The sequence below is a fragment of the Leishmania braziliensis genome, chromosome 10, assembly GCF_000002845.2.
Source record: "Leishmania braziliensis MHOM/BR/75/M2904 complete genome, chromosome 10".
Classification (NCBI taxonomy): Eukaryota; Euglenozoa; class Kinetoplastea; order Trypanosomatida; family Trypanosomatidae; genus Leishmania; species Leishmania braziliensis.
In genome coordinates this window covers 160,613-186,044 of record NC_009302.2, presented here as the reverse complement: position 1 = coordinate 186,044, position 25,432 = coordinate 160,613, and the positions used below count along the sequence as shown (strand labels likewise).

The 25,432-nt window shown below is 61.3% G+C and overlaps 6 protein-coding genes across 6 annotated transcripts; all 6 read right to left on the bottom strand.

Annotated features, from left to right (window-relative positions):
* Positions 1-3,919: 3,919 nt before the first annotated feature.
* On the bottom strand, positions 3,920-4,810 carry LBRM_10_0450 (hypothetical protein, unknown function; the record flags this gene model as incomplete). The annotated part of the gene is made up of 1 exon (XM_001562764.1): positions 3,920-4,810. One exon carries the CDS (start codon positions 4,808-4,810, stop codon positions 3,920-3,922), a length of 891 nt encoding a protein of 296 aa, XP_001562814.1.
* Positions 4,811-6,958: 2,148 nt separating this feature from the next.
* On the bottom strand, positions 6,959-7,441 carry LBRM_10_0440 (hypothetical protein, unknown function; the record flags this gene model as incomplete). The annotated part of the gene is made up of 1 exon (XM_001562763.1): positions 6,959-7,441. One exon carries the CDS (start codon positions 7,439-7,441, stop codon positions 6,959-6,961), a length of 483 nt encoding a protein of 160 aa, XP_001562813.1.
* A 902-nt stretch (positions 7,442-8,343) lies between these two features.
* LBRM_10_0430 (hypothetical protein) lies at positions 8,344-10,425 on the bottom strand (the record flags this gene model as incomplete). The annotated part of the gene is made up of 1 exon (XM_001562762.1): positions 8,344-10,425. One exon carries the CDS (start codon positions 10,423-10,425, stop codon positions 8,344-8,346), a length of 2,082 nt encoding a protein of 693 aa, XP_001562812.1.
* Positions 10,426-12,497: 2,072 nt separating this feature from the next.
* LBRM_10_0420 (dihydroxyacetone kinase 1-like protein) lies at positions 12,498-14,462 on the bottom strand (the record flags this gene model as incomplete). Its single annotated transcript, XM_001562761.1, has 1 exon — positions 12,498-14,462. One exon carries the CDS (start codon positions 14,460-14,462, stop codon positions 12,498-12,500), a length of 1,965 nt encoding a protein of 654 aa, XP_001562811.1.
* Positions 14,463-15,990: 1,528 nt separating this feature from the next.
* Positions 15,991-18,114, bottom strand: LBRM_10_0410 (putative folate/biopterin transporter; the record flags this gene model as incomplete). The annotated part of the gene is made up of 1 exon (XM_001562760.1): positions 15,991-18,114. The coding sequence occupies one exon, from the start codon at positions 18,112-18,114 to the stop codon at positions 15,991-15,993; it is 2,124 nt and encodes a 707-aa protein (XP_001562810.1).
* Positions 18,115-20,512: 2,398 nt separating this feature from the next.
* LBRM_10_0400 (putative folate/biopterin transporter) lies at positions 20,513-22,606 on the bottom strand (the record flags this gene model as incomplete). The annotated part of the gene is made up of 1 exon (XM_001562759.1): positions 20,513-22,606. One exon carries the CDS (start codon positions 22,604-22,606, stop codon positions 20,513-20,515), a length of 2,094 nt encoding a protein of 697 aa, XP_001562809.1.
* Positions 22,607-25,432: the final 2,826 nt, after the last annotated feature.

Below are 25,432 nucleotides of genomic sequence, written 5' to 3'. Positions count from 1 at the left end.
GGCGAGGACACCCCCCAGGCAGTGGGAAGGGGTAGTTTTGAGGCGGTGAGAGATGCGGCAACGGCTTCAGCCGAGGCGTTGGAGCGGCAGACGATGCCAATAGCTGCGGAGTCACGGTCAATACCTCGGACGTCGCTGTGGTGGTGGCAGTAGCCCCACGGTCCTGAGTGTGCTCCGGAGCAACCCTGGCTCTTTCAACACTACCACCGCTGTAATCAATGGCGAAGGAAAGACGCAGTGCTTGCAGCCCTCTACATCCGGCCAACCACACCAGCGCGTACGGGCAGTGCAACAGCACTTTAGCCACTGCACTCAACTTGTCCATCCCGAGCGACTTGGTGGCGCTGAGGCCGCTGCTGCTGCTGCTGCGACGGCGCGGCTACAGTCAGGTGGTACGCGTTGTGTCCCGGCGCGCCTACACCTCCTCTTGAGGAACGGAAATGGAGAGCTGCGCCGTAGTCGGTCGAGCAGCTCGATGCAAAGCGAAGTCCACCATTGGGCGTGTGCGTCACTGCGTGTACGAGAGGTCTGGCTCCTCCAAGCATGTTGGCCAGCCACGTCCTCGGTCACCATTGGCAAGTCCACCTCGTCGATGGTTTATCCGCGTTTTCGACGTTGTTCCACCAACCCAGGCGGGCCAGCTGATATAGCGGTGTCGCCCTCAGCTGCCGCCGTGACGAGAGGCACCGCACAGCGCGCAGGTGACGCAACACATCACAGCCTGAAATGTTTAGTACCTCCAATGAGCCAGATGGCACGTCTGAGATCCCTCGAACGTGCTGCAGCTGCTAGCATCCCATCAAATTCAGTCGGTGAAGGCAGTGCAGCGGTCCTGCAGCAGCAGCACACTGTGTCAGTGTCTTCCAAGGAACTCAGATCGGTGCAAAGACTGAGGCCCAACGTCTGGAGAGGCAGGAGGGGGGGGGGCACTGGAAGCGAGGCGAGCAGCCGCGTCGTCAGGAACAAGGCAACGCCTTTTCGACGACCGCTCAGGGGCCCAGGCTCGCTGTACTGCTCGACTACATCACACGTATCGTGCGTACGGCCTACTGACGCTGATGCGGCCGAGTCAGCGGGTGCGGAGTGGAGCAAACCATTCTTCAGGTTAAGCAGCTCGAGGAGTCCACGACCGCATCGTTGCTGCCTGAGGCTCCATAGCGGCTACCCGCGGGAAATGAAGGAATTCTGAAAGGCGGCGAAGGTGGCGCCGCCGGTGCGGCGAGGCCGCAAGGAGCTCGAAAAATGTTCGGAACTGAACAGAAGAGAAGCGGTGAGTCATTGCTGAGCCCGCAGAGCCAAACTCCCACGACAGTGTGTAGTCGATACTGCACGGATACTGCACTGCTGGGAGGAGAGAGTGGTATCTGAGGTGTTGCAGTGAACTCACGCCGGCGACGGTGCCGCGGCATTGCGGTCGAGGACACGAAAATGCGAAGCACGCAAGACAGGCGCGACGGCCACGCCACTGTGGAAGTGCCTGTGCCGCCCGACAAGCCACGCATCTCACCTTCCGCATCAGTGGGGTCGTCATCTATGTATCAATCTTTGCATTTGCTATACGCGTGGTGACGCTGCAACTGCACTGGCCGTACGCAACCCTGTAGCCACTACCGCAGCGGCTGCGATACCTGCCAGATCGCCGATGTGGGCCGGGTGGCAGCAACCTCGCGCCTTCCCTGCTCGGTGGTCGCTTGCTTCATCTCTTCGAGTTCTCTCGCCGCCTCCTCGTAGGTGTGCAACCCCACTACTGTCTTGGATCCAGTAGGCAGCACCAATGGTCGCTGCGGCGGACATGTCCTGTAGTCGTCAGTCGTCAATGCCTCATTTTGCTGTCAACGGGAAGGGACGCATGCTTGGCCTCTCGACAGCTGGCCGTGCCGATGTCTGAGTGGCATCCGCTCTTCTGCCCTTTTCTGAGCACTGTCGTTCTGACCGTGGAGGCCTTGCCTATGCGTGACCAGCGGGGGGAGCACAGCCTCACTGTGAACGCACAGCCACGGGGGTGGGCCTACAGGCCCCGAGTCTGTCTGCGAAGACATTAAGGACGTCGACGACGAGCGAGAGCTGTCGCTTCGGTGATTGTTGCTGCCGCCGGATGCCTTGTGCAGCGTCTCCTCTACTCCGTTCTGTTCGTCCGCCATTCGCGGGTAGGAGCCTCAACAACGGGTGAGCAGAGCAGGTGGGGTGCAAGGCGGACACGCCTGCCGTGCTCGTAGACAGCGCGTGGTACCACACCAGTACACCACATGCATGGTACCTAGCCGCGCTGTTCTCCGTGGCGAGCCTGGCGACAGGGTGGATGGCTGTAAACACCAACGGAATCGGGCACATTAGCTCTCTGGACGGCGGTAGTTCAGTACCTGTCCAGAGTGCAGCACCGGCTGCAACTCCCGTTGCTGACAGTGGCGTGCTGTCCTGACGGCACACAACATGGCAACTGTTTCATGGGGATCGTGACAGGTCGGGGGTACAGACTGGGGTAGTAGCTGAGAATAAATGCCACGTACGACGCACTCTTCGTTTCTTCAAGGCTAGCCTCTGGGTGCTGCCGGCAAAAATGACTCTGACAGGAAATCCTCCGTGACCTGCGAGGGCCAAAGGAAGCGATGGCCCACACGTCCACGCCATACGCGCCCACGCCCTCCTTGAGACGCCTATGCCGACGCACCACAGGGGTGGCGGTGACACTTCGCTCTGCAGAAATGACTGAAGGGAGTAACAAACAGAGGGCGAGTGAATATCGCACGTGGAGTACCTACCGCCCTTCTCGCGTGAGGGGAAGAGCGATGGAGGAAGGGCAATACGGTGTGTGTGTGGGAGGTGGAGGAGAGGGGAACAAAGGAAAGGGGTGGAAGACGTGGACACACCGTAGACGTGCGCATTCTCGTACCGAGGAGGAATGCTGACCTCTCGTGCCACCAACTATGACTAGTGAAGGTGGCACGCCTCTTGGCACTGTGCCTTTCCCGTGTTGTTCACACACCGTTCGTCTGCGCCCTTTAGGAGGAGGAGGAGGAGGAGGAGGGGAAAGGCATGCTGATGCCGGTGCGCAACTGCGCGTTGGACTGTTCGGGGCAACGCGGACACACAGGAGGAGAAGGAGCCTAATGTGTGTGTAGAGAGAGAGAGAGAGAGAGCGCGCAACTTCTCGGATGCGCCCCCATGGCGTGCGTTTCCTTCTTTTCCTTCTTTTTCAGTTCTTCTCTCTTTTTTACTTCTCATCCGTCTTCAGTGTCGCAACCGGGCGTGCCACCCCACCCCACCCCACCCACCCCCCTCTCCCCTCCCCCCGGAGGCTCCTGATCGAAGCACCGCAGGCAGGAGCAGGAGAGATTGGAGAATCCGCGTTAATCGTGTGATGATGGTGGTGGCGTGAACTTCTTTTCCCTTTCGTCGTCGTCATCTTTGTGCTCTCCTGCCACATCCACCCCGTCCCCCCTTCTGGCCTTCACCAGGAGAGCCAGCACGCACTCCGTTCACGACAGGACGTCTTTCGAGGCTTCTAGAGGAATCGACTGCTACCCCCACACCGCATGAACACCTTCGCGAAGGCGAACAGAAGAGAGCGAGAGCGAACAGGTCGGGAGGCAGAACAGCGGCGACGACATCCGCGACAGCAGAGAAGACACGAGCACGACAACCAAACACCACCGAGAAAGGGAGAAGGCGCGGAGTACCAGCGCAGAAGACGAAAAGCAAAAAAGCAAGCTGAAAGTGGGGAACACCACAGAGAATGCGTGTGCGCGCGGGATGCCACGACAGCGCAGGGCGTTGTCGCAGGAGGAGGAGGGGTGGGGGTGCCCCAGTGTCGGTGACAGCGCCTGAAGAGAGGCAACACAAGCAAAAATGAAACGGGGGAGAGGATGGCACGACCACCGCGCAGCACAACACACACACACACACACACACACACGAGCGACTACGAAGCGAATGTCTTCACAATGTAGCCGACCTGCCGACAAACCGGGCACGGCATTCGCACTGGTCCGTTGAAGCGATCGCGCAGGGTGTGGTCCTCGTAGGCCCGGCCGAGTTTGATGAGACAAGGCTCACAAAGACATATGTGACGGCACTGCACAAACATGAAGGACTGGTGGCGCTCGAGGCAGCAGACGCAGGCGTGACCGCCATCTGCCCCACCGGAGACCGACACATCGCATTCATCAGAGCGTACATCTCCACTGTGCGGCGTCGCCTCTGCCGGCATTTTTTCCTCCCCGTCAGCGGCAGAAGAAGCGACGGGGAAAGAAGTCCGGGACGTCGCGGCTACTCCTGTGTCGTCTGCAATGTTCTCGTCGCGTGGGTGGAGGCAGTAGTAGCTCTTTTCCTGTTGAGTGTTGTCTTGAGTGCACCACGAGTAGAGCGCGCTAGCGCCCGCAAAGACTAAGGCGCCGGCACCGAAGGCCAAGGCAATAGCAGTGCCCATGTTGTTACCACCGCCTTTCTTTCCGCGCTGATCGTCCTCGTCGCTCTTCTTGCCATACCTCCGCTGGGGTTGATCGCCATCCACTTCTCGCGGTGGATGCATCGTAAACGGTTGTTGGAAGGGGATAGTGGAAGGTAGCGGGAGGGGGAGGGAGGGGGGGGGGGGGAAGATGTACAGCAAAAAGACAGTGTCCGTATAAACTGCGCCTGCAGTGTTTTTTTTTTTTTTTATTGGGCACGATTGAAAGAGAAGGGCGTTTTGGTGTGCGCTCGTGAAAAAAAAAAACCCAAATATAAACGACGCGCACGTGCAGAGGGTCGCACGACACGAAGCTCCTCTCAGCCGCGTAGGACAGCCCCCCCCCGGGAGAGAACGTGGCAACATCAAAGTGAAAAGGAGGCAGATAAGGTGAAGTCGCAGTGATCTGTCCGTTGAAGTGCAGCCGTGGCGTGGCGTTCGCGGTGCTCAACGCCGGGGGCACAAGACCGAAGGGGGCAGGAAGCATGTGCGGTGTCCACCGGCCCTGTCCAAGCATGTGCCTCACAGATTGACTCTCTTCTCAAGCAGGCCTCTTCTTCCTCCATTCCCTTCTGTCGCGACAGAGGGCATTACACAGCAGGAAGCAGAGCGAGAAGGAAAAGAAGGAGAGTGCGTGCTCCATCGCACATCACTTCACTTTCAATTCAACACTCTCGACGAAGGCGCTCGCTAAGCACATCGGATAAGGAGAGCTAGAGCCCTCAACGATGACGCAGGCGCACACACGAAGGCGCGAGGGGGGAGGGGAGGCCACACCGGATGTACGATGCACAAACAACAACGAGAGCACGACAACAACCATGCATGAAGAGAGAGAGAGAGCGATACAAACGCCAAACAGTACAGCGCATGCCGACATGCACTTCAAACCACTGACCACACACAGACACATCCCAAGGGTAAAACCTTCTCTTCCACGCGACCATCCGCTGCCACCCCCCTCCACCCTCCACCCCGGCCTGCCCCTCACACAGGCCCAGCGCGTGGTGCACAGCAGCCGCAGACACGCGTTACGGCAATGCGCAGACCCAGCCGCCTGAGCACGGCCCCTGGCCCGAGCTTGACCCACCCTCGCCTCGCCGCCGTGCCCGGCATGCTGGTCGCCACGGCCACGTGGTGCACCCCTCGGGGCGGCTCTGGTGCCCCACGCCAGCAGGCAGCAAGGGCCGGGTGGGATGCGTTCGAGTCACGCTGGCACAAGCGTGCTCACTGCCGCGAACCGCTTCCACGTGGCGCCATGCACGACCTCACCGCCGACACCAGCGGCGAGGCGTCGTTCTGGCTTCGCTACGCCGTGGGCCCTTGACTCCCGCATCGCCCGAGGTGGTTCGGCATTGGCAGGCGGGGAGGGGGAGGGTGCGCTGGACCCCCGGGGGTGCCGCGCGTCAGGGTGTCTTCGCCATCATTGAGGACGCCCAAGAAGTTTCAGCGACAAGGGAGGCAAAGGACTGTCTCTGTGCTTGAGATGCGTAACCCAATGACCAGAAAGTGGTCAACAGAAGCGAAGAGAAGCATCAATGAGCCCAAAAGGAAAATGTCGGAGGCAACGTAGTAGTAGGGGGAGGGGTGGGTAGAATATGGGGCCCCCTTTTCAAGAGTCAGGGCCATGTCATGTATATCCCCCAGCACACAGCCACTCTTCCACGATACATGGGTCCATGACCTGCCACGCTGCCTCCCTCCCCTTCCTCGTTCCGTGGATAACAACAGCATACACAGCAAACAAGAACCAGAGAGCCTGTCGGAGTCGCTTTGGCGCAGCGTGTGGGGTTGGCCGCATGGCGGGAAAAAAGGGCGAGAAGTCGGCATGTGTACGCGTAGCGCTGCACAAACTGAGACTCGGCACAGCCCCTCTTCTTCTCTGTTACATCGACCTCGACAGGCGCAGTATGCTGTGGGTGCACCGCGCGTGGGTGGACGGGCAATGCCGGTGCTCGGCGAGGAGGGAGGGAAGAGGGAGGTAAAAGGAGGGTGGGAGTGCCAGACAGGAAGTGCAGTGAGGGAGAGAGAGAGGGAGGGAGGGAGGGAGGGAGGAGAGGCTGCTGCTGCACCGGCAGCACTCAACACAAACAAAGGGGAAAAAAACACAGAGGAGAGAACACACGCAAGACGCACTGCCCAAACACGCAAGACGCACTCGCGTCGTTTGCAGGAAAAACGATAGCGCAAAGACAGGCGGAGGGCGCGCGTGTGTTAAAAGTGCGGAGGACGCCCACGGCAGCAGAGGAAAAAAAAAACATCAGCAGCAGCAGCAGCATGAGTGAGTGAGTGAATGAATGGAAAGAGACAGGGGGAGGGCGCACGTGTGTGCGGGTTCGTACAGTGTCGCATCAGCACTGGCGACACTTCAACTCCCCTTCCCTCTTTACCGAAATAGCTCCTGCCGCCGACACACGGTGTACACTCCACTTCCCTTTCACAACGCATCTCCTTACACACACACACACACACGCATAGAGAGAGGGGAGGGAGGGAGGGGGGAGGGTGGCCCTGCTAAGACACATAAATCTTCACAACGTAGCCCACCCTGCGACACACGGGGCACGGCATCTTCACAGGGCCATCAAACAACCCAAACAGCACCGTTTCTTCGTAGTTTCGGGCTGCCTGAATGAGGCAGGGCTCGCAGAGGCAGATGTGGCGGCATAGCACAAACATGAACCGCTGGCGTTTCTCAAAGCAGCACACGCACATCCCGCGGCGGCTGCGGTGACTGTTGCTGTACGCGTCCGGTAGCTTGACACTGGATTCCCCCTCCAGGCTTTGCTCGAGCCGATCCTCCTCGATCGCCCTTGCACACACTCTTGAGCAGTCCTTGGGTGGTGGCAGGCGGTAGTAGCCCGTTTCAGCCTCTTTAGCCTGCTCCTCGCTCCGCTGCGTGTACCATTCATACAGGAAGCTGCCGCCGAAGAAAAGAATGGTGCCGACGCTGATCACCAGCACAGCAGCAAGACCACCTCCGTGTGGAAGTGGCATTCCTGTTCTACCGCGAGTGGATGAGGCAGAGGCGATGAGGTTGCCAACCCGCGCGCGGATTGGCTGTGTAGGGTTGGGCTATGGTTGTTGGCTGCGCACAAGAAACCCCAAAGGAAAAGAAAAAGAACAACGAAGTGAATTGCTGGAGTGACACCGGTATCGATGGTCTTCAGTGTATGGCGCACATGTGTGCGGTGTGCTGGGTGCGCTTGTGCGCTGATGCGTAGGAGTCGGTGATACAGAGACAGGCAGGCTAGGGGAAGGGGGTGAAACCTGCGATACGCGCAGCGTCACTGCATCTGGCGCTGTTGAAGTCTGAAGAGAGTAGAAAAGCCTGTAGAGGGGGTAAGGGGAGTGGGGCGAATTGAGGGAAGGGGAAGGAAAGCACAGGCAATGCTGCTTACTGTACTGTGCCATGGGCAAGTCACTCACTACGCGCCTCCACAGGAGCGGGACTTGCACTGCCTCTTGAGAGGTTCCACAAATAGCCCGTCTCAAGTACGTCGGCTGGCTGCTTCAGCGTCTGCGAGCATGTCGTTGCGTTGTGCGACGAGGAGACCCAAAGAGAGAGAGAGGGAGCATGAGAGCAAGCGGGCGAGAAAGAAGTTGAGTGGGACCCTCCATCACGCAACGCAAGCGCAAACGAAAATAAGAGGTGCGACAGGCAGCAGCGCGCACGCGGGATGGAGACGGAGCGAAAACTAGCAAGCAAAGTGACGGGTGGCGCAGGAGCACAGCGCATCTTTCATGGATGCCTCCCCCCTTGCCCACCCGGGCAGCACAAAGTACAAACGGGGAAAAGAGGGCAAGACTACCCCCCTCCCCCTCTCCCGCCCCATCACCACCGCAAGAGTGGCATCCTGGGCGGCCACCGCTCCTTAGCTCAGGAAAAAGGCGCTGCGCTACAGGTGGTGTGTTTGAGATCGAGTCAAGGGGGGATGGCAATACGAGCTGGCTGACAGGCGTCCCGCTCTTTCTCTCTTTCGGGTACTCGTTGCATATCCACTAGCAGCTGTCGGGGCAGCCGCCTGGCTGGCAGACGCCCCACCTGCCGCAGGAGCAACTGCCGGCGTCAGCGACAAGCGCGTCTCTGTGCCAAGACACCTGTGCCTTCCTTCTCTCGGGTGCACGACAGGGACTGCACCGACAGGTGAGGGGGTGGTGAGCGGTGGACAGCGGGTGTCGGAACTGAGCCTATTAGATAAGGGCGGCGGCTCAGATTTCAGTGACGGCGCCGAAGCGTCTGTACGTATGCCGCTCGTTTTGTGCGCTCTGGCCAGAGGAGGTGGTGACTCTACGATGGTGAGGGCTGGCTGCGACGGTGCCAGCGTGCTTTGATGCGGCCGTTTCGCGGCAGTGGCAGGGCGGCGAGACAGACGCACTACAGACGACGCCGAAGAGGCCCTGGAAGAGGGGGTGCGATCCGCTTGTCCCCCGGCTGCCGATAGACGAGACGGCAAGGGCGAAGATGATGATGGCTCACCCCGCTGTGCGCGGAGGAGAACTACAAAGACATCAGAGGGCTGAAGTCCCGGAAGGTCACAGAGTCGTGTATTCGTCTTAGCCGTCGATGTCTCGATTCCCTTGGCGGTAGTCGACGCTGCGTCGAACACATCGCCAGTCCGCGTGTACTTGAGCTGCACCTGTGCTCCTCGCAATTGCAAGTACTGAGCCACGCGCTGCGCCAGCACAGCAGCACTTAAACGCTGGTCCACTGTTACACGCAGCGTGAGGCCGGAGAGCGTGCACACCCGCAGCGTAATCTCGTTTTCACTGTTGCCGTGGCTGCTTGTGGCGCGTGACACTGAGGCGGTCGCGACGGCTGCCTGCATGGAGAGCGGCACCGACGACTCCTGCCGTGTTTCTCGATTTTTCGCATCGCGTAAGGCTGCTGACAGAGCTGGAGAGTGGGTGGAGCGCTCCTTCGCCGGCCCCAGTTCAACGGACGGCCGCCGTGGTAGCGGAGAGGTCATGAAAGGTAACAGCATTGCGGGCAGTGGCGGCGGTGTGCGCCTCGGCGAGCCTCGATCCATAGAAACTGCTGACCTGTCTGACGCGGCTACCGGTACTTCCTGCACGCTGTGTGCATGTAGCACCGACGGACGCCACGGGTGTGGTGGCGTGCAGCACGCGTCGCGGTAATCGCTGTCTCTCTCTGGCACTCTTGCCTGTCGCAGAGGCGCGCTCCGTGTCGCTGGTGAAGTGTTGTCGTCGCTGTCTTCAGCCCTCTCGGTGGCGGAGCAGCGTACCGGCGTTTTGGCGTCGAGCACGCACCCCGACGGCACCCCACCTAACTGTAGAGATGACTCAGCACCTGGCGGAGAGCAGAAGCCCGTGCAGGCGGAACCGGAAGAAGGGAGTAAGAGGGGCTGCGTAGAGGTGTCATACAGAGCAAGTGCGGATGAGGTCACTGAATGGGGAGGGGGAGGTGTGTGTGGCCCGTCTTGTACTCCCGAGCTGCAAGGCGCACCGTCGGTGGTTTCATCGTCAGCAGTGCCTAGTGGATGGTTGGGGCTTGCAGATGTGCCTGCTAACCACGACATCACCCGCTCCCGGTGCGCTTTCTTGGCGTAAATTGTGTCGTTACCGGGATGGGTGACACCCGCCACCATCGTGCCAGTTTGTTGTCCGTCGTTGAAAGTCGCCGTGGGATTCGTAGGTGCCAGTGCGGCGAGATTGCGGTCCGATGGCGATGGCTGCAGCGCCAGTAGTCGTGCTTGCGTCAAGGGCAGCTGCAGTGGCGACGGTATGGGAGCTGCTGCACCTTTGAGCTGAGTACAGCAGATGACCTCTGTGTCGTCGCTGCTGCAGGAGAGCAACACCACTGACGATGGAGATGCGTGCTCGTGTTCTTCATCCGCTGGCTCAAGTGGCGGCGACAGCACGACATTGTGAGGCCCAGAATCGCCTCTATTCGCTTTCTTATCGGGCACTACTTGGGTGTCCTCGCCGAGCCCGAGAGCCGGAGTGCAGGCACGACTCATGGCGACACCCAAGCGATGTGTGGCTGCACCTGAGGCGGAGAAGGTTGTGCGGGGAGAAAAGCGATGCATCCATTTATGGGGGAGATTTTTTTGTGTGCTCCCAGGCACTTCTATCAGTCTCCGTGTGCGTGTGTGTATGTGCGACACATCGTCGACTAAAACGCGCTGGATTGGGGAAAACAGGGAGAAGTAGGACGAGCTGCCGGAGAGCGAACGCGGAGGAGGAGGGGGAATCCTCGATGCGCGTTGTCCTTCGACGAAGCAGGAATAGGTAGCTCCCCCCCCCAAAAAAAGAATGTTTGCTCAGCAGCAGCTCAGAGCAAGTGTCCCACATGATGCGTCGCTCCCCGGGGGAGCGGGAGAGAGAACAACCACAGACAGGGCAATCCGTTGTGGAAGGGGGAGTGGCGTACAGCGACTCCTCTGCAACGTACCCCACCGCCTCTCTTGAGGAACATCAGGATGTCGAGGAGGGCGCTTATCGCGCTTTCCTTTTTATCTTCTTTGGGGGTAAGCGGGGTCATTTTCGATTGTGAAGTCCGTTGTATGATAAACATGTGAGCAGTCACACCGTTGACTCGGAGGAGAGGGGGGGGGGGCTGGGAGGTGGGAGACGCCCCCTCCCCGCCCGCCCGCCCCAATATGTGCACATCGCTCTACTCAAGGAACAACAACTTCGCTTTGATGGTTGTGGGGCCACACACATCCTCTAAGAGGCGGTCGTTTTCCCCGCCCCGCTTCTCCCTCGCTCCGTGCTTGCCGGTTACATGCAGTCACCCCTCTCCACTCGCCAGCTTCCTCCTACACGCTGACCTCCACTCCTTTTCCGAAAGCGCCGTACTCCTCACCACTCTCCCTACTTTCCCACGTAGACTTTCCCCCCAAACGACGCCCCGCAGCGATGAGTTAGTGGGATAGTCTCGAGTGAACGCAAAACTGCACCAACGCCACACAGAAGAGGAGAAAGGAGAAGCCTCATTCTCGCTCAGAGAGTCACAGAGACGACACGAGCGGTGAAGAGACGAGGGAGTGCCGCTGCCGAGACTGCGGAGGCAGACAAATCCACCCACAAAAGAGCATCGAGGTGCGCGTGCGCGTGCGAGAGAGAGAGACGATTGACAGACCGACAGCGAATTCGGAAGCGAGCGTACATTTTCTATTTTGCTAACTTTTCACTAATGCCCTCCTCGGATTCACTTCTTTGTCCGTTCGTGCGCGCGTGGTGTTGGGTTGCACAGGGCCAGCCAAACAGAGAGTGTGTGTGTGTGTGTGTGCGTGTGTGGGGTGGGGTGGGGGAGTGGAGCGAAAGGGTCATGTCAGAGATTCACATCAGCAGAGGACAAGTGTGAGCGGGAACGAGGGATGGCCCCTTTCCTCTTCTGACTCTAAAGGGACAATAGAACATGAAAGCACCCCCCCCCCCACACACACATCGATGGTTGAAGTGCGAAGGGGAGAGGGGAAACTAGTGAGGGAGGCAGAGAAGACAACGGCATCAGCACCTTGACAGCAACATCGGCACGCACGCCCGCTACAACAAGAGCAGAGGAGAAGAGAGGGGGTACGCGCCGGCAGATGCTCACACTTGCACCCACGGTGAACACGTAACTCCCGCACCGGGGACGCAGGAAAACAAGAGAAGCAACCGCAGCAACCCACCAAAGCGAAAGAACGTCAGAGGAACGGGGACTGTATGCTGTGCAGCAGCAGAGGAAATGCGCAACAGAGAGAGAGAGAGGGAGAGAAGGCGCAGACACACATCAAGGGCGGTAGAGTGAGAGAAGCATACGTGAATGTTTACCACCACCTCATGGGCCCGGCAAGACCAGCGCTGGTAGTGTGAAGCAAGCCGCTAGGTCATCAAACGAGAAAGGCGCAGGCGAGGGAACGATGGTGGAGGAGAGAGAGAAGGGAGAGGTGGTGGCACAAGATCGACGCCCTGGTAGAGGTCACATGAGCACCACCAGGTAAAAACAAAACATCGCCATTCATACAGCGCGTCGAGTTGGAGACAAGAGGGAAGATCGCCAGCAGCCCAAGAACTGTGCCTTACATACTGGCAGACTTCCAGATCAGCTGCTCTCGAAGGCCAGCGCCTCGACCCAGGCCACCACGAGCTCCGCGCCAGGGTCCTTCTTGCCGATTTCCTTGCCCTCCATGTAGCGGCTTCGACCGAACTTGGCGGGAAGCATCATCGTCGCGTCCGCGGCCGCGCGCGCCGCCTCGTAGCATGCCTTAAGAAGTTCCGGCATCGTCGCTGCCGTTGCAACGGTCGGGCACGTGCGCATGCCCTCCAGAACATCCACCATGGTACGGTCACCCTGACGCGCGCCGCCGAGCTCCTGAACACTGTGGCTGCCCTGCGCAATCCCCGCACGCACCGCATCCACAGCACTGCCGCCTCTCAGCGCCTGCGCCGCGCCTTCGCCGCCGCCTAGGAGCAGCGCACCGTAGAGTGGGCCGGAGGTGCCGGCGAAGGTATCGGCGACGGCCTTCGACATGAGCGTGAAGGTGCGCCGCACGTCGGCTTCCCACGGCAGATATGGCAGCAGTTCCAGCACTGCCACCGCCGAGCGGTGCACACCGCTGCCAAGGTCGCCGTCGCCCACCTCGGCGTCCAGCCCGTTAAAGTAGGCTTCGGTACCAAAGAGTTTCTCAAAGACGCGCAGTGTTGCGACGTAGAGAGGGCTGCTGGTTGGTGTGGCTGCTGCCCGCCTCGCCGCCTCTGCCTCTCGTCGGGCCAGCTGCAGTGCTGTCAGCGGCCCCGGAGCCGTTGCACAGCTCCACTGCGGCGCGTGGAAGTTCATGAGCGGCTTCTGCAGGGCGTTCGTGTTGAGCATGTACTGAAGGTCGTCTTCATCCTCAACGATGAGCAGCGTCAACGAGAAGCCGTGCATGTCCAGCGATGTCATGTGGCGTCCGCTGTGGACTCCAACCACCGTGAGGTGCTCACCGGCGAGCTCGCGCAAGGCGTGGTGTGCAAGGGTGGACATCTCCAGGTCCGTCGTGCCACCCAGGTTGTTCACCAGCAAGAGAGCCTTGGCACCGGCGCGGATGGCAGTGACTTTGCCCGGAACAGCTACCTCTTCCTTGCCCATCAAAATTCCAATGAGGAAATGCGTGAGGGGCGCTGCTCCTTGGAAGGGGATCTGGAGGAGGCCCTTCTCACCATGAATGCCCAGGCCCACCTCAACCGTTCCGTACGGCACCACCGACGAGGCTGGGTTACCCGGCAGCGAGCAGGACGAGAGGGAGGCGCCGATGGATCGCATGTTGCGTGATACACGATCGGCAAGCGCCTTCAGCTGCGTCAGCGACAAACCACGCGCAGCAGCAGCGCCGAGGATCTTGTAGAGGAGACAACATCCGGCAACACCGCGGCGCTTCTTCACATCTTCCGTGCCGAACGCTGCATCATCGGCCGCTAACACAGTCTCCACTTGAATGCCCTGTGCGCGGGCCTGACGGACGGCGTACTCAAAGTTAAGAATATCCCCAGCGTAATTCTTAATAATGACAAGGATACCGGGGCCATTCGGTCCCTGAAGGTTGGCGAGGTACTCGATGCCGGAGCTCACGTGTGACGTGGGTGGGGAGGCGAAGACGCTCCCGCACACCGCCGCGCTCAGCCAGCCTTTGGCTACGAACCCAGCGTGGGCTGGTTCGTGGCCGGCGCCGCCGCCGCTCAACAGCAGCACCTTAGTTAGATCTATGCTGGAGGCGACGACAACATTTGTGTCTTCGATCCTTTTCACTCCGTTGTTCATCTCACAGAGGCCCTCGACGGCCACGTCCACGACGCGGTGGGGGTCATCAACAAACTTAAGCACCACAGTGGACATTTCTGGCCCTGGCATCGACAACAACAACAGAGCCCCCTTTGTGAGCCCGTTGCCCCGCGGCAGGAAAATGAGAAAGGCAAGAATGTGCTCTTCAAGGGAGAGGCGTAGAGAGAGAGAGACAGACTTCACCCAGGCACAGCGAAAAACAAGTCGTGAGGTTGTGGCAGGCACAGACTTCATCTTCCACGCGACCATCCGCTGCCACCCCCCCTCCACCCTCCACCCCGGCCTGCCCCTCACACAGGCCCAGCGCGTGGTGCACAGCAGCCGCAGACACGCGTTACGGCAATGCGCAGACCCAGCCGCCTGAGCACGGCCCCTGACCCGAGCTTGACCCACCCTCGCCTCGCCGCCGTGCCCGGCATGCTGGTCGCCACGGCCACGTGGTGCACCCCTCGGGGCGGCTCTGGTGCCCCACGCCAGCAGGCAGCAAGGGCCGGGTGGGATGCGTTCGAGTCACGCTGGCACAAGCGTGCTCACTGCCGCGAGCCGCTTCCACGTGGCGCCATGCACGACCTCACCGCCGACACCAGCGGCGAGGCGTCGTTCTGGCTTCGCTACGCCGTGGGCCCTTGACTCCCGCACCGCCCAAGGTGGTTCGGCATTGGCAGGCGGGGAGGGGGAGGGTGCGCTGGACCCCCGGGGGTGCCGCGCGTCAGGGTGTCTTCGCCATCACTGAGGGCGCAGACGCATGCAGAGAAAGCGAAAATATCGAAAGCAAAGATATGTGAGCGGCATTGCCCCGTCCCGTTCGCGCTCTTACCCAGGACGGGGCACGCGCCTATACCCACATATGCTCGTGGGGCTCGACGCCTCACAGGACAGACAGCTTCGCGCGCGTGAGAGGGGGCGCCGCGTCGAGGACGAGTACGCAGGCACGCGCACATGCTCTTTCCGTCCAAAGGCGATGGGCAACTGCGGATCATTCAAGAGAGGGCAGGGGGATCCCCCCCCACACACAAAAAGCTGAAACGGAACGAAATCACCCAATTCAAAAAAAAACACGCGCCAACCCCACCATGCCTCCACAGCGGCTCTTACGGGAGGAGGGCAGAGGTGAGAAGCGCCTTGAAGGGGGGGGGAAGGTAGACAGCGGGTCTTGCTGGAGGAGGGGGAAGACCCACACAGGAGCACGCACATAAGCGACGATCCCCGCTCCCTTCAACCACTCCACAACGCACACACACACACACACACACACACACACACATCCATCCCAGTGCAGGGCGGCAGAAGCCGCGCCTCTCGCACTCGCGTGCACAACACGACGTCGGCTCTCAGTGGGCTTCACACCCGTACCTCACTTACCCCAGCATCCCGACTTGTGCTTCGCGCACAGTCACGCCCATCACTTGCATTGGGTCCGCAGGGGATAAGCAGGACATGAGAGAAGAGAAGCAGCGGCAACGGGCATCCGTAGGTGGTAAGAGGGAGGCAGTGAGTGCGGTGGGCTGCAACACAAGCCAGATCAGAGGAAGGGGCGGCGTGACAGGAGCAAGCGGGCACCAGAAAAGAGGAGCACAGAGCTGCTCAGCGCGTTGATGCACTACGCTTTCACAGATATGGAAGGTGGGGATGTGCAAAATCTCGATCTGGAGGATTCACACACGCACAGAATAAAGCGCGATGACACGCCGCCAGCTGTCCACGCACCGCCCCACACACACCACACACCGCGAACTGCTCCGGCCTTCCTTTGCTACTCGCCGGCGCGCCCACGGCCTCACTCGCGCGCCCTCTCTGCATGCGGCTCTTTCGCAGCGACGCCAATAGTTTCCATCGGCAGGATGCTCTCGCCAAGGTCGTCTTCATCTTGCGCCGCGTCCACGGCAACTTTGTGGCTGACAGCGCTCTTGATAGCCTTGCCGTCGATGTCGAGGTCATCGCAGATGCGCGCCTTGGGGATTAGCAGCGTCAGGGGCAGCACAAGCAGCGGCAGCATGATGTGACCCACAAGCAGAAGCCACGGCACGTTGCTGAAGTCGCACGGGGGGGTGGTGGTGATGCCCCAGCCGTACTCCATGATGATCGCACCAATGGACGACGAGGTGGACTGGCCGAGATTAGAGAAGCCGGCCATCAGAGCGTACACGACGCTCTCCGAGCCGCGAGGGCACAGGCGCGACAGCAGCACAATCATCGGCATCCAGGCCAGCATGTAGCACACTTGATACACCACGGCATCACCGCAGATGTACATCGCGTGGTCCGGGATGCCGATGTGCACGTTCCAGCGCTTCACCATGATGATGTCGAACAGGGAGGCAACGATCTGCACGACTGTCGTGATGCAGAACGTCAGGCGGTAACTGCGCTTGGAGAAGATGTAGTTGAAGGCTGACACACCAGCAAGACCTCCGACGTTGCCAATGACGGCCGCCACGGTGTTATAGAAGGTGTACGAGAAGTGCGGCCCGTCGGGCAAGCATTCCGCATTGGCCAAGTAGAAGCTGTCAAGCGCGCCGGGCAGCTGCAGGTACACAGCCTGGTGCAGGTAGCCGAAGACGTTCGCCTTGGCAATCACCAGTGGCAGGGCCCAGAAGGACGTGGCGCAGCAGATGGTCGACACGACGACGCAGATGATGAGCAGGCCCAGCGAGTCCGCGAGAATGGAGCCGCACGTCATGGCCACGACCGCGCACGTCATGACGACGCTGTACACGAAGATCCTCCAGTTGCGCGCAATAACCTCTTTGTTCATCTCGAAGAGACCGAAGAGGCAGGGGACGGGCGGCGATGCTTCGTAGGGCAGGTACTCCTCCGAAAGCTCCTCGTCCTCGAGGGCTTCGCCCTGGTGCTGCACGAGGTCCTGCACGCACTCCTCGTCCGACACGTAGTTCTCCAGGTGCGAGCTTTTCCTTCCCTTGGCGCCCGCTCCACTCGGCGCAGCGCTGACCAGAGCGACCACATCGTCCTCCTCGCCCTTGACGTGCATGGTGTCCTGGGCCGGCAGCAGACCAAGCGCCACGCGCTCCTTCTGCAGCTCCGCGTAGAGCAGCGCCGCATCGGCCGCCCGCTCCACGCGGTTCTTCTTCTCCCCGTACCAGTTGAACAGGAAGAAGACGGCGGTGGAAAGTTGTAGAGCGGCGGAGATGAAAACGCCGACTTGCTGCTTGCCATGGTCGGACAGGGGTCCCTGAATCGCCGCCGCAATGATGGCGCCAACCATGATAAACCACCAGATCCAGCTCACCAGCGCCGGGCCGGGCTGCGGGTTCTGGCGCATCAGGCGACTGTAGTGGCCCTCCGACAGGATGTCCACGTTGGCCTTACCGTACGAGCACAGGAACACAAAGGCGGCGGCAGTGTCGGCGGAGGCGGGCTTCGCGGGCAGCAGGCCGTAGATCAGCGCGAAGGCACTGCCGGCGACGCAGGACACGAACATGTACCAGCGCTTCGTGTAGCCGAGGAAGGCGAAGCCGTCGCAGAGCATCGCGGTGAGGGCCTTGATGGACCAGCCCATGGTAGAGATGCCGGCCAGGCGCTGATACCGCTGGCCGTCGATGCCGTAGCGCGACATGAACATGGGCTGCCGCGAGTAGGAAATTAGCTGATCGGCGATGCCCTTGCAGAGTAGGTAGCACATGCCGAGGGAGACGACCGCCTTGGGGCCGTAGCCCTCGGCTGCCTCGCTAAAGATGGGGACGTGCCGTATCCATCGGCACTTGGCAAAGAGCGAGGCCGCCTCGGGGTGGACAAAGTGCACATCCTCGCTTACCGGGCTGTGGGGGCCGCCCTTCTCGGCCGGCCTCTGCTGCGCTGCTGCGGCTGTGTCGTGGTGCGGGCCGAGCGGGCTGCCGGACTTGCTGAGGGCACCCGGCTCGCGTTCGCCGCTGGGGGGCTCCATCGCTGCGGCACCTGTGACAGGGGTGGTGGCGGTGATCGGTGCTGCTTACGGTGGTTAGTTAGGGTGTGTGAGGGGGAAGCGTGAATGCTGGGGAGGGAGAGGGGGGGGGGGCAGCGCACGACACCCACACCCACACAGAAAGGCAAGCGGGATGGGCGAGAGGGTGAAAGAGCGGCAAGGGGGAGCAGCTAATGGAATGCCTGCGAGTGCCACTGTGCAGTGAACGTGCGGGTATGGCTACGGGGTGAGAGATGCGTGAGACAGCGGAGGAAGAGGAGGGGATGCGCAGTGGGCAGGGGTGGGAGCCTTGGGTGTGCGCGTGATGGCCATGCAGTGCAGACAACCACTACCCGGGTCTCCGCCAGAGGGGTCCGCGGGATTCGGGAAGACCGCAGGGAGGGGGCATGCTGCCAAACTGCAGCTCCCTTCTCGGCACACACGCGCTCAACGGCAGCGACCTCCCTAGCACGAGCGTACACTTGTGTCCTTGCTGTCATACGCTTGTGCGTCGCCTTCCCCCGAGAATGTGTAGCATGATGCGCTTGTCCCTGCTAGTCTCGACATCCGCACACACACCAAGCACCCTCGCAAGAGGGGGGAGGGGGCGGCCGAGAGGAAGAGGAGGTGGCTGTGGAGGAGAGGGGGATCAGCAGAACAGAACAGCAGCGGAAAGAAGATGCCTTCGCGCGATGGCCTGCTTCCCACCGCCGTCTCTTCTATCCACCTCCCTGCCCCATCCTGTGCATTTCTTCACGACATCGCCTGCGAAGACGCACACACGACTTGCATCTGCGCACCCAGGCGCCCATGCACACAGCGCGAAGACGTAGCCTCTCTGCAGATGGTCGTCGGCGTGGCCGCGCCAGGAAAAAGGAGCACCCATTCCGCTGTTTTGATTCGTGGACCACAGAGGAGCCAACAGATGCGAAGGCAGAAGCAACACTCCCCCCCAAAAAAGCAAAAAAGCGCGCGTGCGAGGACAACATCGCGGATGCAACCTCGTCGCAAACACGCCGAGCGCGGGAAACGAGGAGACGTGCAGAAGAGATCAGCAAGAAGAAAACAGCGGAGAGACATGGTTGAGTCACAAGGAGAGCACCGCAACACGAGAGAGAGAGAGGCGGCGAAGAGCGGAGATAAGGGGGTGCGCTAGAAGGAAACGCAGCGTGGATCGCCACACACACGGCGCGCGGGATGCGGTAAGAAACATCAACAGGGTCGGGGGTGTGAAGGGTGTGGGCGCGTGTGTCGGCGCGGAGGTGGGGATGGGTGGGAGGGATACAGAGGCCGGGGCCGGGCGGTGGCGAACACATGTCTCTTTTCGGCCCCTCCTTCCCCTTCTCAGCGAGCGCCAGGGGGCGAAGAATGCCACCGTGGGCCCTGTGTTCAGGGGCACGCACAGACGCAACCACGGGCCTGCTGCGCTTGCAACCGCAGGGCTGCTTTTCTCTCCTGTGCGCCCCCTCCCCTTCCTCGCGTGTATCGCCGAATAGCAGCAACATGCAGGAGGAAAGGGGGGGGGGGGAGTGGAGGAGGCGTAGCTGGGCGATGGGGCGCCTCGCTGCAGATACGAGTCACCAACCAGCGAGAGACACGCGTGGCCCATCCAAACACGCACACACGCGAGTCAGACACCACCGCCACAGCTGAACAAAGCGAGAGAAGCCGCATCCGAGCTGAGCCCGTCGCGCCTTTGCCCTGGTTGGCGTGCGTGACCCCGCTCCCCTGGTTCAGCGCTCCGTTCCCTGTTCCCCTCTTCGCCGTGGCGCGCGAGCTCCGCAGTGGGGGGGGGGGGGTGGGCGAGGGTGGACACGCCACAAGGGGGACACAAGAAGCGACGAAAGCAAGCCGACACGCCGGCCGCGTATCCCTCGTGCGGAGCGCGCGCAGGGAGGCGTTGACGAGGAGAGGCACACGGCGTGGGAGGAGGGGGGGGGGGAGTCCGGGGCAGGGAAAGAAGTGCGGGAGGGGGAAGGTGGGAGAGGGCGCACAGGCGGCAGCGCCAAAATAACTCCTCCCACTCTACTGGGCCGTGAGGCACGCGACGCAGCAAAGCCGGCGAGGGCGAGAAGCTGGCGAAGGGCCGGGAGGCAGAGGCAGAGGCAGAGGCGCACCGGCATCCATTGCACACGGGAAAAGATCAGCAGCGAGTAAAGAAAGATAGGGGAGGCCCTCCCCTGTCGCGTCTGTCGTGCGCGACACCGCTGACTCACAGCCGCACTACCCGGCCCGCACCGGCTCCCGCAGCGCCCCACCGAAGCATGCTGTCCCAGCTCACAACGAAGGGGAGAGGCTGCACTCACCACGGCCAGCATCGCTCAGCGTCAATCCATGGCGTAGGGAAACAGCCAGTGAAGAAGGGGGCCAACCGCTTGCGCCAAGCGCGCCGTGGCCCGCGCTACTTCCCTGGCGTGCGCACGTGTACGCTCTGTTCTTCCTCCGTGTGCCCCGCCCCGCCATCGCCCCTCTTCCCCTCGCGGGACGACTCGGCCGCCGCCACCTTTTCCGAGTCAGAGTTCCACAGCCCTGCAGCTGCCGCCTGCCTATCCACAGTCTGGCGCACAACCCTGCCGTCCACATCGATGTCATCGCAGATGCGCGCCCTCGGGAGCAGTGCCATGCTCAGCGGAATCGCCAGCAACGGCGTGCACATGTTGCACACGAACAGCAGCAGCGGCAGGTTGTCAAAGTTGCACCTGGAGCCGTCATCCTGCATCTTGAATACAGGCAGAGCGTACTCCATGAGGATGGCGCCGAGGGATGCAGAGGTTGTCCTGCCGAGGCGAGCAAAGCCGGCCATCAGGGCGTACACGACGCTCTCCGAGCCGCGAGGGCACAGGCGCGACAGCAGCACAATTTGCGGCATAAAGCCAAGCATGTACACGAGCTCACCCACGACAGCGTCACCCCACAGGTACATGGCGTGGTCCGGGATGCCGATGTACAGGTTCCAGCGCTTCACCATGATGATGTCGAATACGCCAGCGAGAACCTGCATGATGGTCGTCACAATGAAGGTCAGGCGGTAGCTGTGCTTCGCGAACAGGAAGTTAAACAACGCGACGGTAATCATGCCCACGACACTGGTGATGACACCGGCCACGGTGTTGTAGAAGCTGTAGCTGAAGTTGGGCAGGTTGCCAGGGCAGTTGTAGCTGTTCAGGTAGAAGGCGTTTATAGGGCTGCTCACGCGGATGGTGACGGCCTTGTCGAGGTAGCCGAAGACGTTCGCCTTGGCAATCACCAGTGGCAGGGCCCAGAAGGACGTGGCGCAGCAGATGGTCGACACGACGACGCACGCCATCAGCAGGCCCAGCGTGTCGGCCAGGATGTTGGCGCACAGCATCGCAATGACGGCGCACGTCATGACGACGCTGTACACGAAAATCTTCCAGTTCTTGGAGATCACCTCGGTGTTTACCTCGAACAGCCCGAGCAGGCACGGCACCGGCGGCTTGCCGTAGTACACCTCGCCGTCGGCCACCGCTTCGCTGTCATCGTCGTAGTAGTCGTCCTGCACGAGCGCGCGGCTGTCGTGGAGGCCGCCCGGCACGGCAGCGTCCACGTCCTCATCCGAGTGCTGCGGGCTCCTCTTCCCCTTCGCGGCCGCACCCGCCTGGCCGTCGGTCCCCGACTCGAGGCCCAGGCGCGCACGCTCCCGGCGCGTCTCCTCCAGAAGGTACAGCGCGTCCTCGGAGCGCAGCACGCGGTTCTTCTTCTCCCCGTACCAGTTGAACACGTAGAACACACAGGTGGCCATCTGCAGGGCGGCGGACACGAAGATGCTGATCTGTGGCTTGCCGGCATCCGCCAGCGGGCCGTTCATGATGGTCCCGATAAGAGACCCGGCCATGATCCAGAACCAAATCCAGCTCACCAGCGCCGGGCCGGGCTGCGGGTTCTGGCGCATCAGGCGGCTGTAGTGGCCCTGGGACAGGATGTCCACGTTGGCCTTGCCCCAGCTCGACAGGAAGATAAACGCACACGCGATGTTCGCCGACGACTCTTTTGCCGGAAGGAGGCCGTAGATCAGCGCGAAGGCACCGCCGGCGACGCAGGACACGAACATGTACCAGCGCTTCGTGTAGCCGAGGAAGGCGAAGCCGTCGCAGAGCATCGCGGTGAGGGCCTTGATGGACCAGCCCATCATCGAAATCGAAGAAAGGCGCTGATAGCGGGCAACGTCGATGCCGTAGCGATCAATCATCATGGCGTACGTCTGGCTATACAGAATCTGATCTGCGATGCCCTTGCACATGAAGTAGCACCCGCCGAGCGCGACGATGACCTTTGGTCCGTAGCCCTCGACAGCCTCACCAAAGATCGGCACCCGTCGCAGCCACGAGCACGTGGCGAACAGGGACGCCGCCTCGGGGTGGATGTACTTGCCGCTGTTTTCCGTGACAGCCGCCACCGGCACCGCAGCTGCTGCGGCCTCGGTGTCAGGCGTGACATGGCTCTTGCGGCTCTCAGCTGGATCTGTGCGGAGCATGTCTGTCAGGTGTTGGGAAAGCGGCGCCGAACAGGGGGTGTGGGCGAATATGATGAAAGTGGGGTGGTTGTGGAGGATGTGGTTGTGGGTGTGTGGGGGGGGGGGGTAGTGCTAGAGAGACGACGACGACAGGGCGACGGCAAGAGAGTGACTAGGCGGGCAGCTGAGTAGGGTATGGCGGGTGAAGAGGACGCTGCCACGGGAGGAGCACATACGAAACTACGCAAGGGAGAAAGACAATCTGAGGTTCTCAAAAAATCTGACGGCTATGTGTTCGGTGGATGAGGCCGGTGAGGCAGAAAAGGGGAGCTCGGGTGGTTAGAGACTGTGCCAGTGTGTGTATGTGTGTGTGTGTGCGTGTGTGGCGGCTAGAGTGTCACGCGGTAACGCTGGGACACATGCGAGAGCAGTCAGTCAAGGTCGAGGTCCGTTGGCGTTGGGAGTACGACAGATGAGGAGGAGCAGAGTAAAAGTGGAGAGTGAGTGATGAGCGAGGCACTTTCCTGAGTGATGGCAGGGAGAGCGAGAGGGAGGCGAGATGAGGAAGGGGGACATTCCGGCATCCTCCGCCGCATAAAATTCCTTTTTTTTTTAGTTCCACGCGACCATCCGCTGCCACCCCCCCCCTCCACCCTCCACCCCGGCCTGCCCCTCACACAGGCCCAGCGCGTGGTGCACAGCAGCCGCAGACACGCGTTACGGCAATGCGCAGACCCAGCCGCCTGAGCACGGCCCCTGGCCCGAGCTTGACCCACCCTCGCCTCGCCGCCGTGCCCGGCATGCTGGTCGCCACGGCCACGTGGTGCACCCCTCGGGGCGGCTCTGGTGCCCCACGCCAGCAGGCAGCAAGGGCCGGGTGGGATGCGTTCGAGTCACGCTGGCACAAGCGTGCTCACTGCCGCGAGCCGCTTCCACGTGGCGCCATGCACGACCTCACCGCCGACACCAGCGGCGAGGCGTCGTTCTGGCTTCGCTACGCCGTGGGCCCTTGACTCCCGCATCGCCCGAGGTGGTTCGGCATTGGCAGCACAGCTCATCCACCCCCCAAAGAAAAAGACGCACTGCCAAATGGGCCTTCCGTCACCCCGGTGGGACGCGATGTGCCTGACGCCTTTGTTGTGCTGCGAAGCGGCGGAGGGGAAGAAGAAAAGGGCGACTTGGGTGGCGGGCAGGGCGTTGTAGTTTTCTGCCTTTACCGCCTCTCTAGAGGACCCCGCAGGAGGCTAGGGCAGTCGTGTTACAGGCACCGGCACCAGGCCTCCACACTCCGGCGGCGATGGTGAGCAGCATGAGAGTCACACCTCTCTCAGCAACCTTCGCCACTTACGGTTGCGACAGGGGGGGAGGAGGGCATCGTGCCACGGGTCAACTGCCGCCTTTACTGTGACCACTGCCACCACCACCACCCGCCCTTTCCGACGAAGGCGTCTCCACGGCAGCTGTAAAGCATCCGTTGCTTACGTTCTCCCTGTTTCACCCCAATCGTACCACAGGCCACACGCCACGGTGCGATTGGGGATGCGTTTGCGAGGATGACACACACACACACACACACACACACACACATACGCGGGCACACAGGGCACCAAGACGAGAGCGTTGACCAACGATCTGCTGGAGCATCATCGAGAGAGAGAGAGTCGCAGCCAGTGGCGCTGAGAGGCACCGCGGTGGCGCTGAAGACGCGAACGCTGGCAGGAGACGCTGGGCGATCGATTTCAACAGGAAAAAAAAAATAAAAAAAAAAACATGTACTTGAAACAACACTACCCGGTAGGGTGACGCTTGCCTATTTAGTGCTCGCTCACCCACACCCACACATGCGAACCCCCAAAGGCTCAGCCTGAGGCACGCAAGGAGCAATTCGTGTGAATGAGAGAGTCGCAGCATAACGAAGGAAAAAGCAAGAGGCGGAGGGCTAGCTGCCAAAGATCTCCATTGCCGCATCCAGCGTACTCCCAGCCTTCAGAGGCGCAAGTCCGCGTTTACGTGCCTCGCCAAGCATTGGCTCGCTTTGTTGGGACGTGAGAAGCGCACGTGACAGCGGAGAGACATGGTTGAGTCACAAGGAGAGCACCGCAACACGAGAGAGAGAGAGGCGGCGGCGAAGAGCGGAGATAAGGGGGTGCGCTAGAAGGAAACGCAGCGTGGATCGCCACACACACGGCGCGCGGGATGCGGTAAGAAACATCAACAGGGTCGGGGGTGTGAAGGGTGTGGGCGCGTGTGTCGGCGCGGAGGTGGGGATGGGTGGGAGGGATACAGAGGCCGGGGCCGGGCGGTGGCGAACACATGTCTCTTTTCGGCCCCTCCTTCCCCTTCTCAGCGAGCGCCAGGGGGCGAAGAATGCCACCGTGGGCCCTGTGTTCAGGGGCACGCACAGACGCAACCACGGGCCTGCTGCGCTTGCAACCGCAGGGCTGCTTTTCTCTCCTGTGCGCCCCCTCCCCTTCCTCGCGTGTATTGCCGAATAGCAGCAACATGCAGGAGGAAAGGGGGGGGGGAGTGGAGGAGGCGTAGCTGGGCGATGGGGCGCCTCGCTGCAGATACGAGTCGCCGACCAGCGAGAGACACGCGTGGCCCATCCAAACACGCACACACGCGAGTCAGACACCACCGCCACAGCTGAACAAAGCGAGAGAAGCCGCATCCGAGCTGAGCCCGTCGCGCCTTTGCCCTGGTTGGCGTGCGTGACCCCGCTCCCCTGGTTCAGCGCTCCGTTCCCTGTTCCCCTCTTCGCCGTGGCGCGCGAGCTCCGCAGTGGGGGGGGGGGGTGGGCGAGGGTGGACACGCCACAAGGTGACACAGAAGCGACGAGGACAGCGG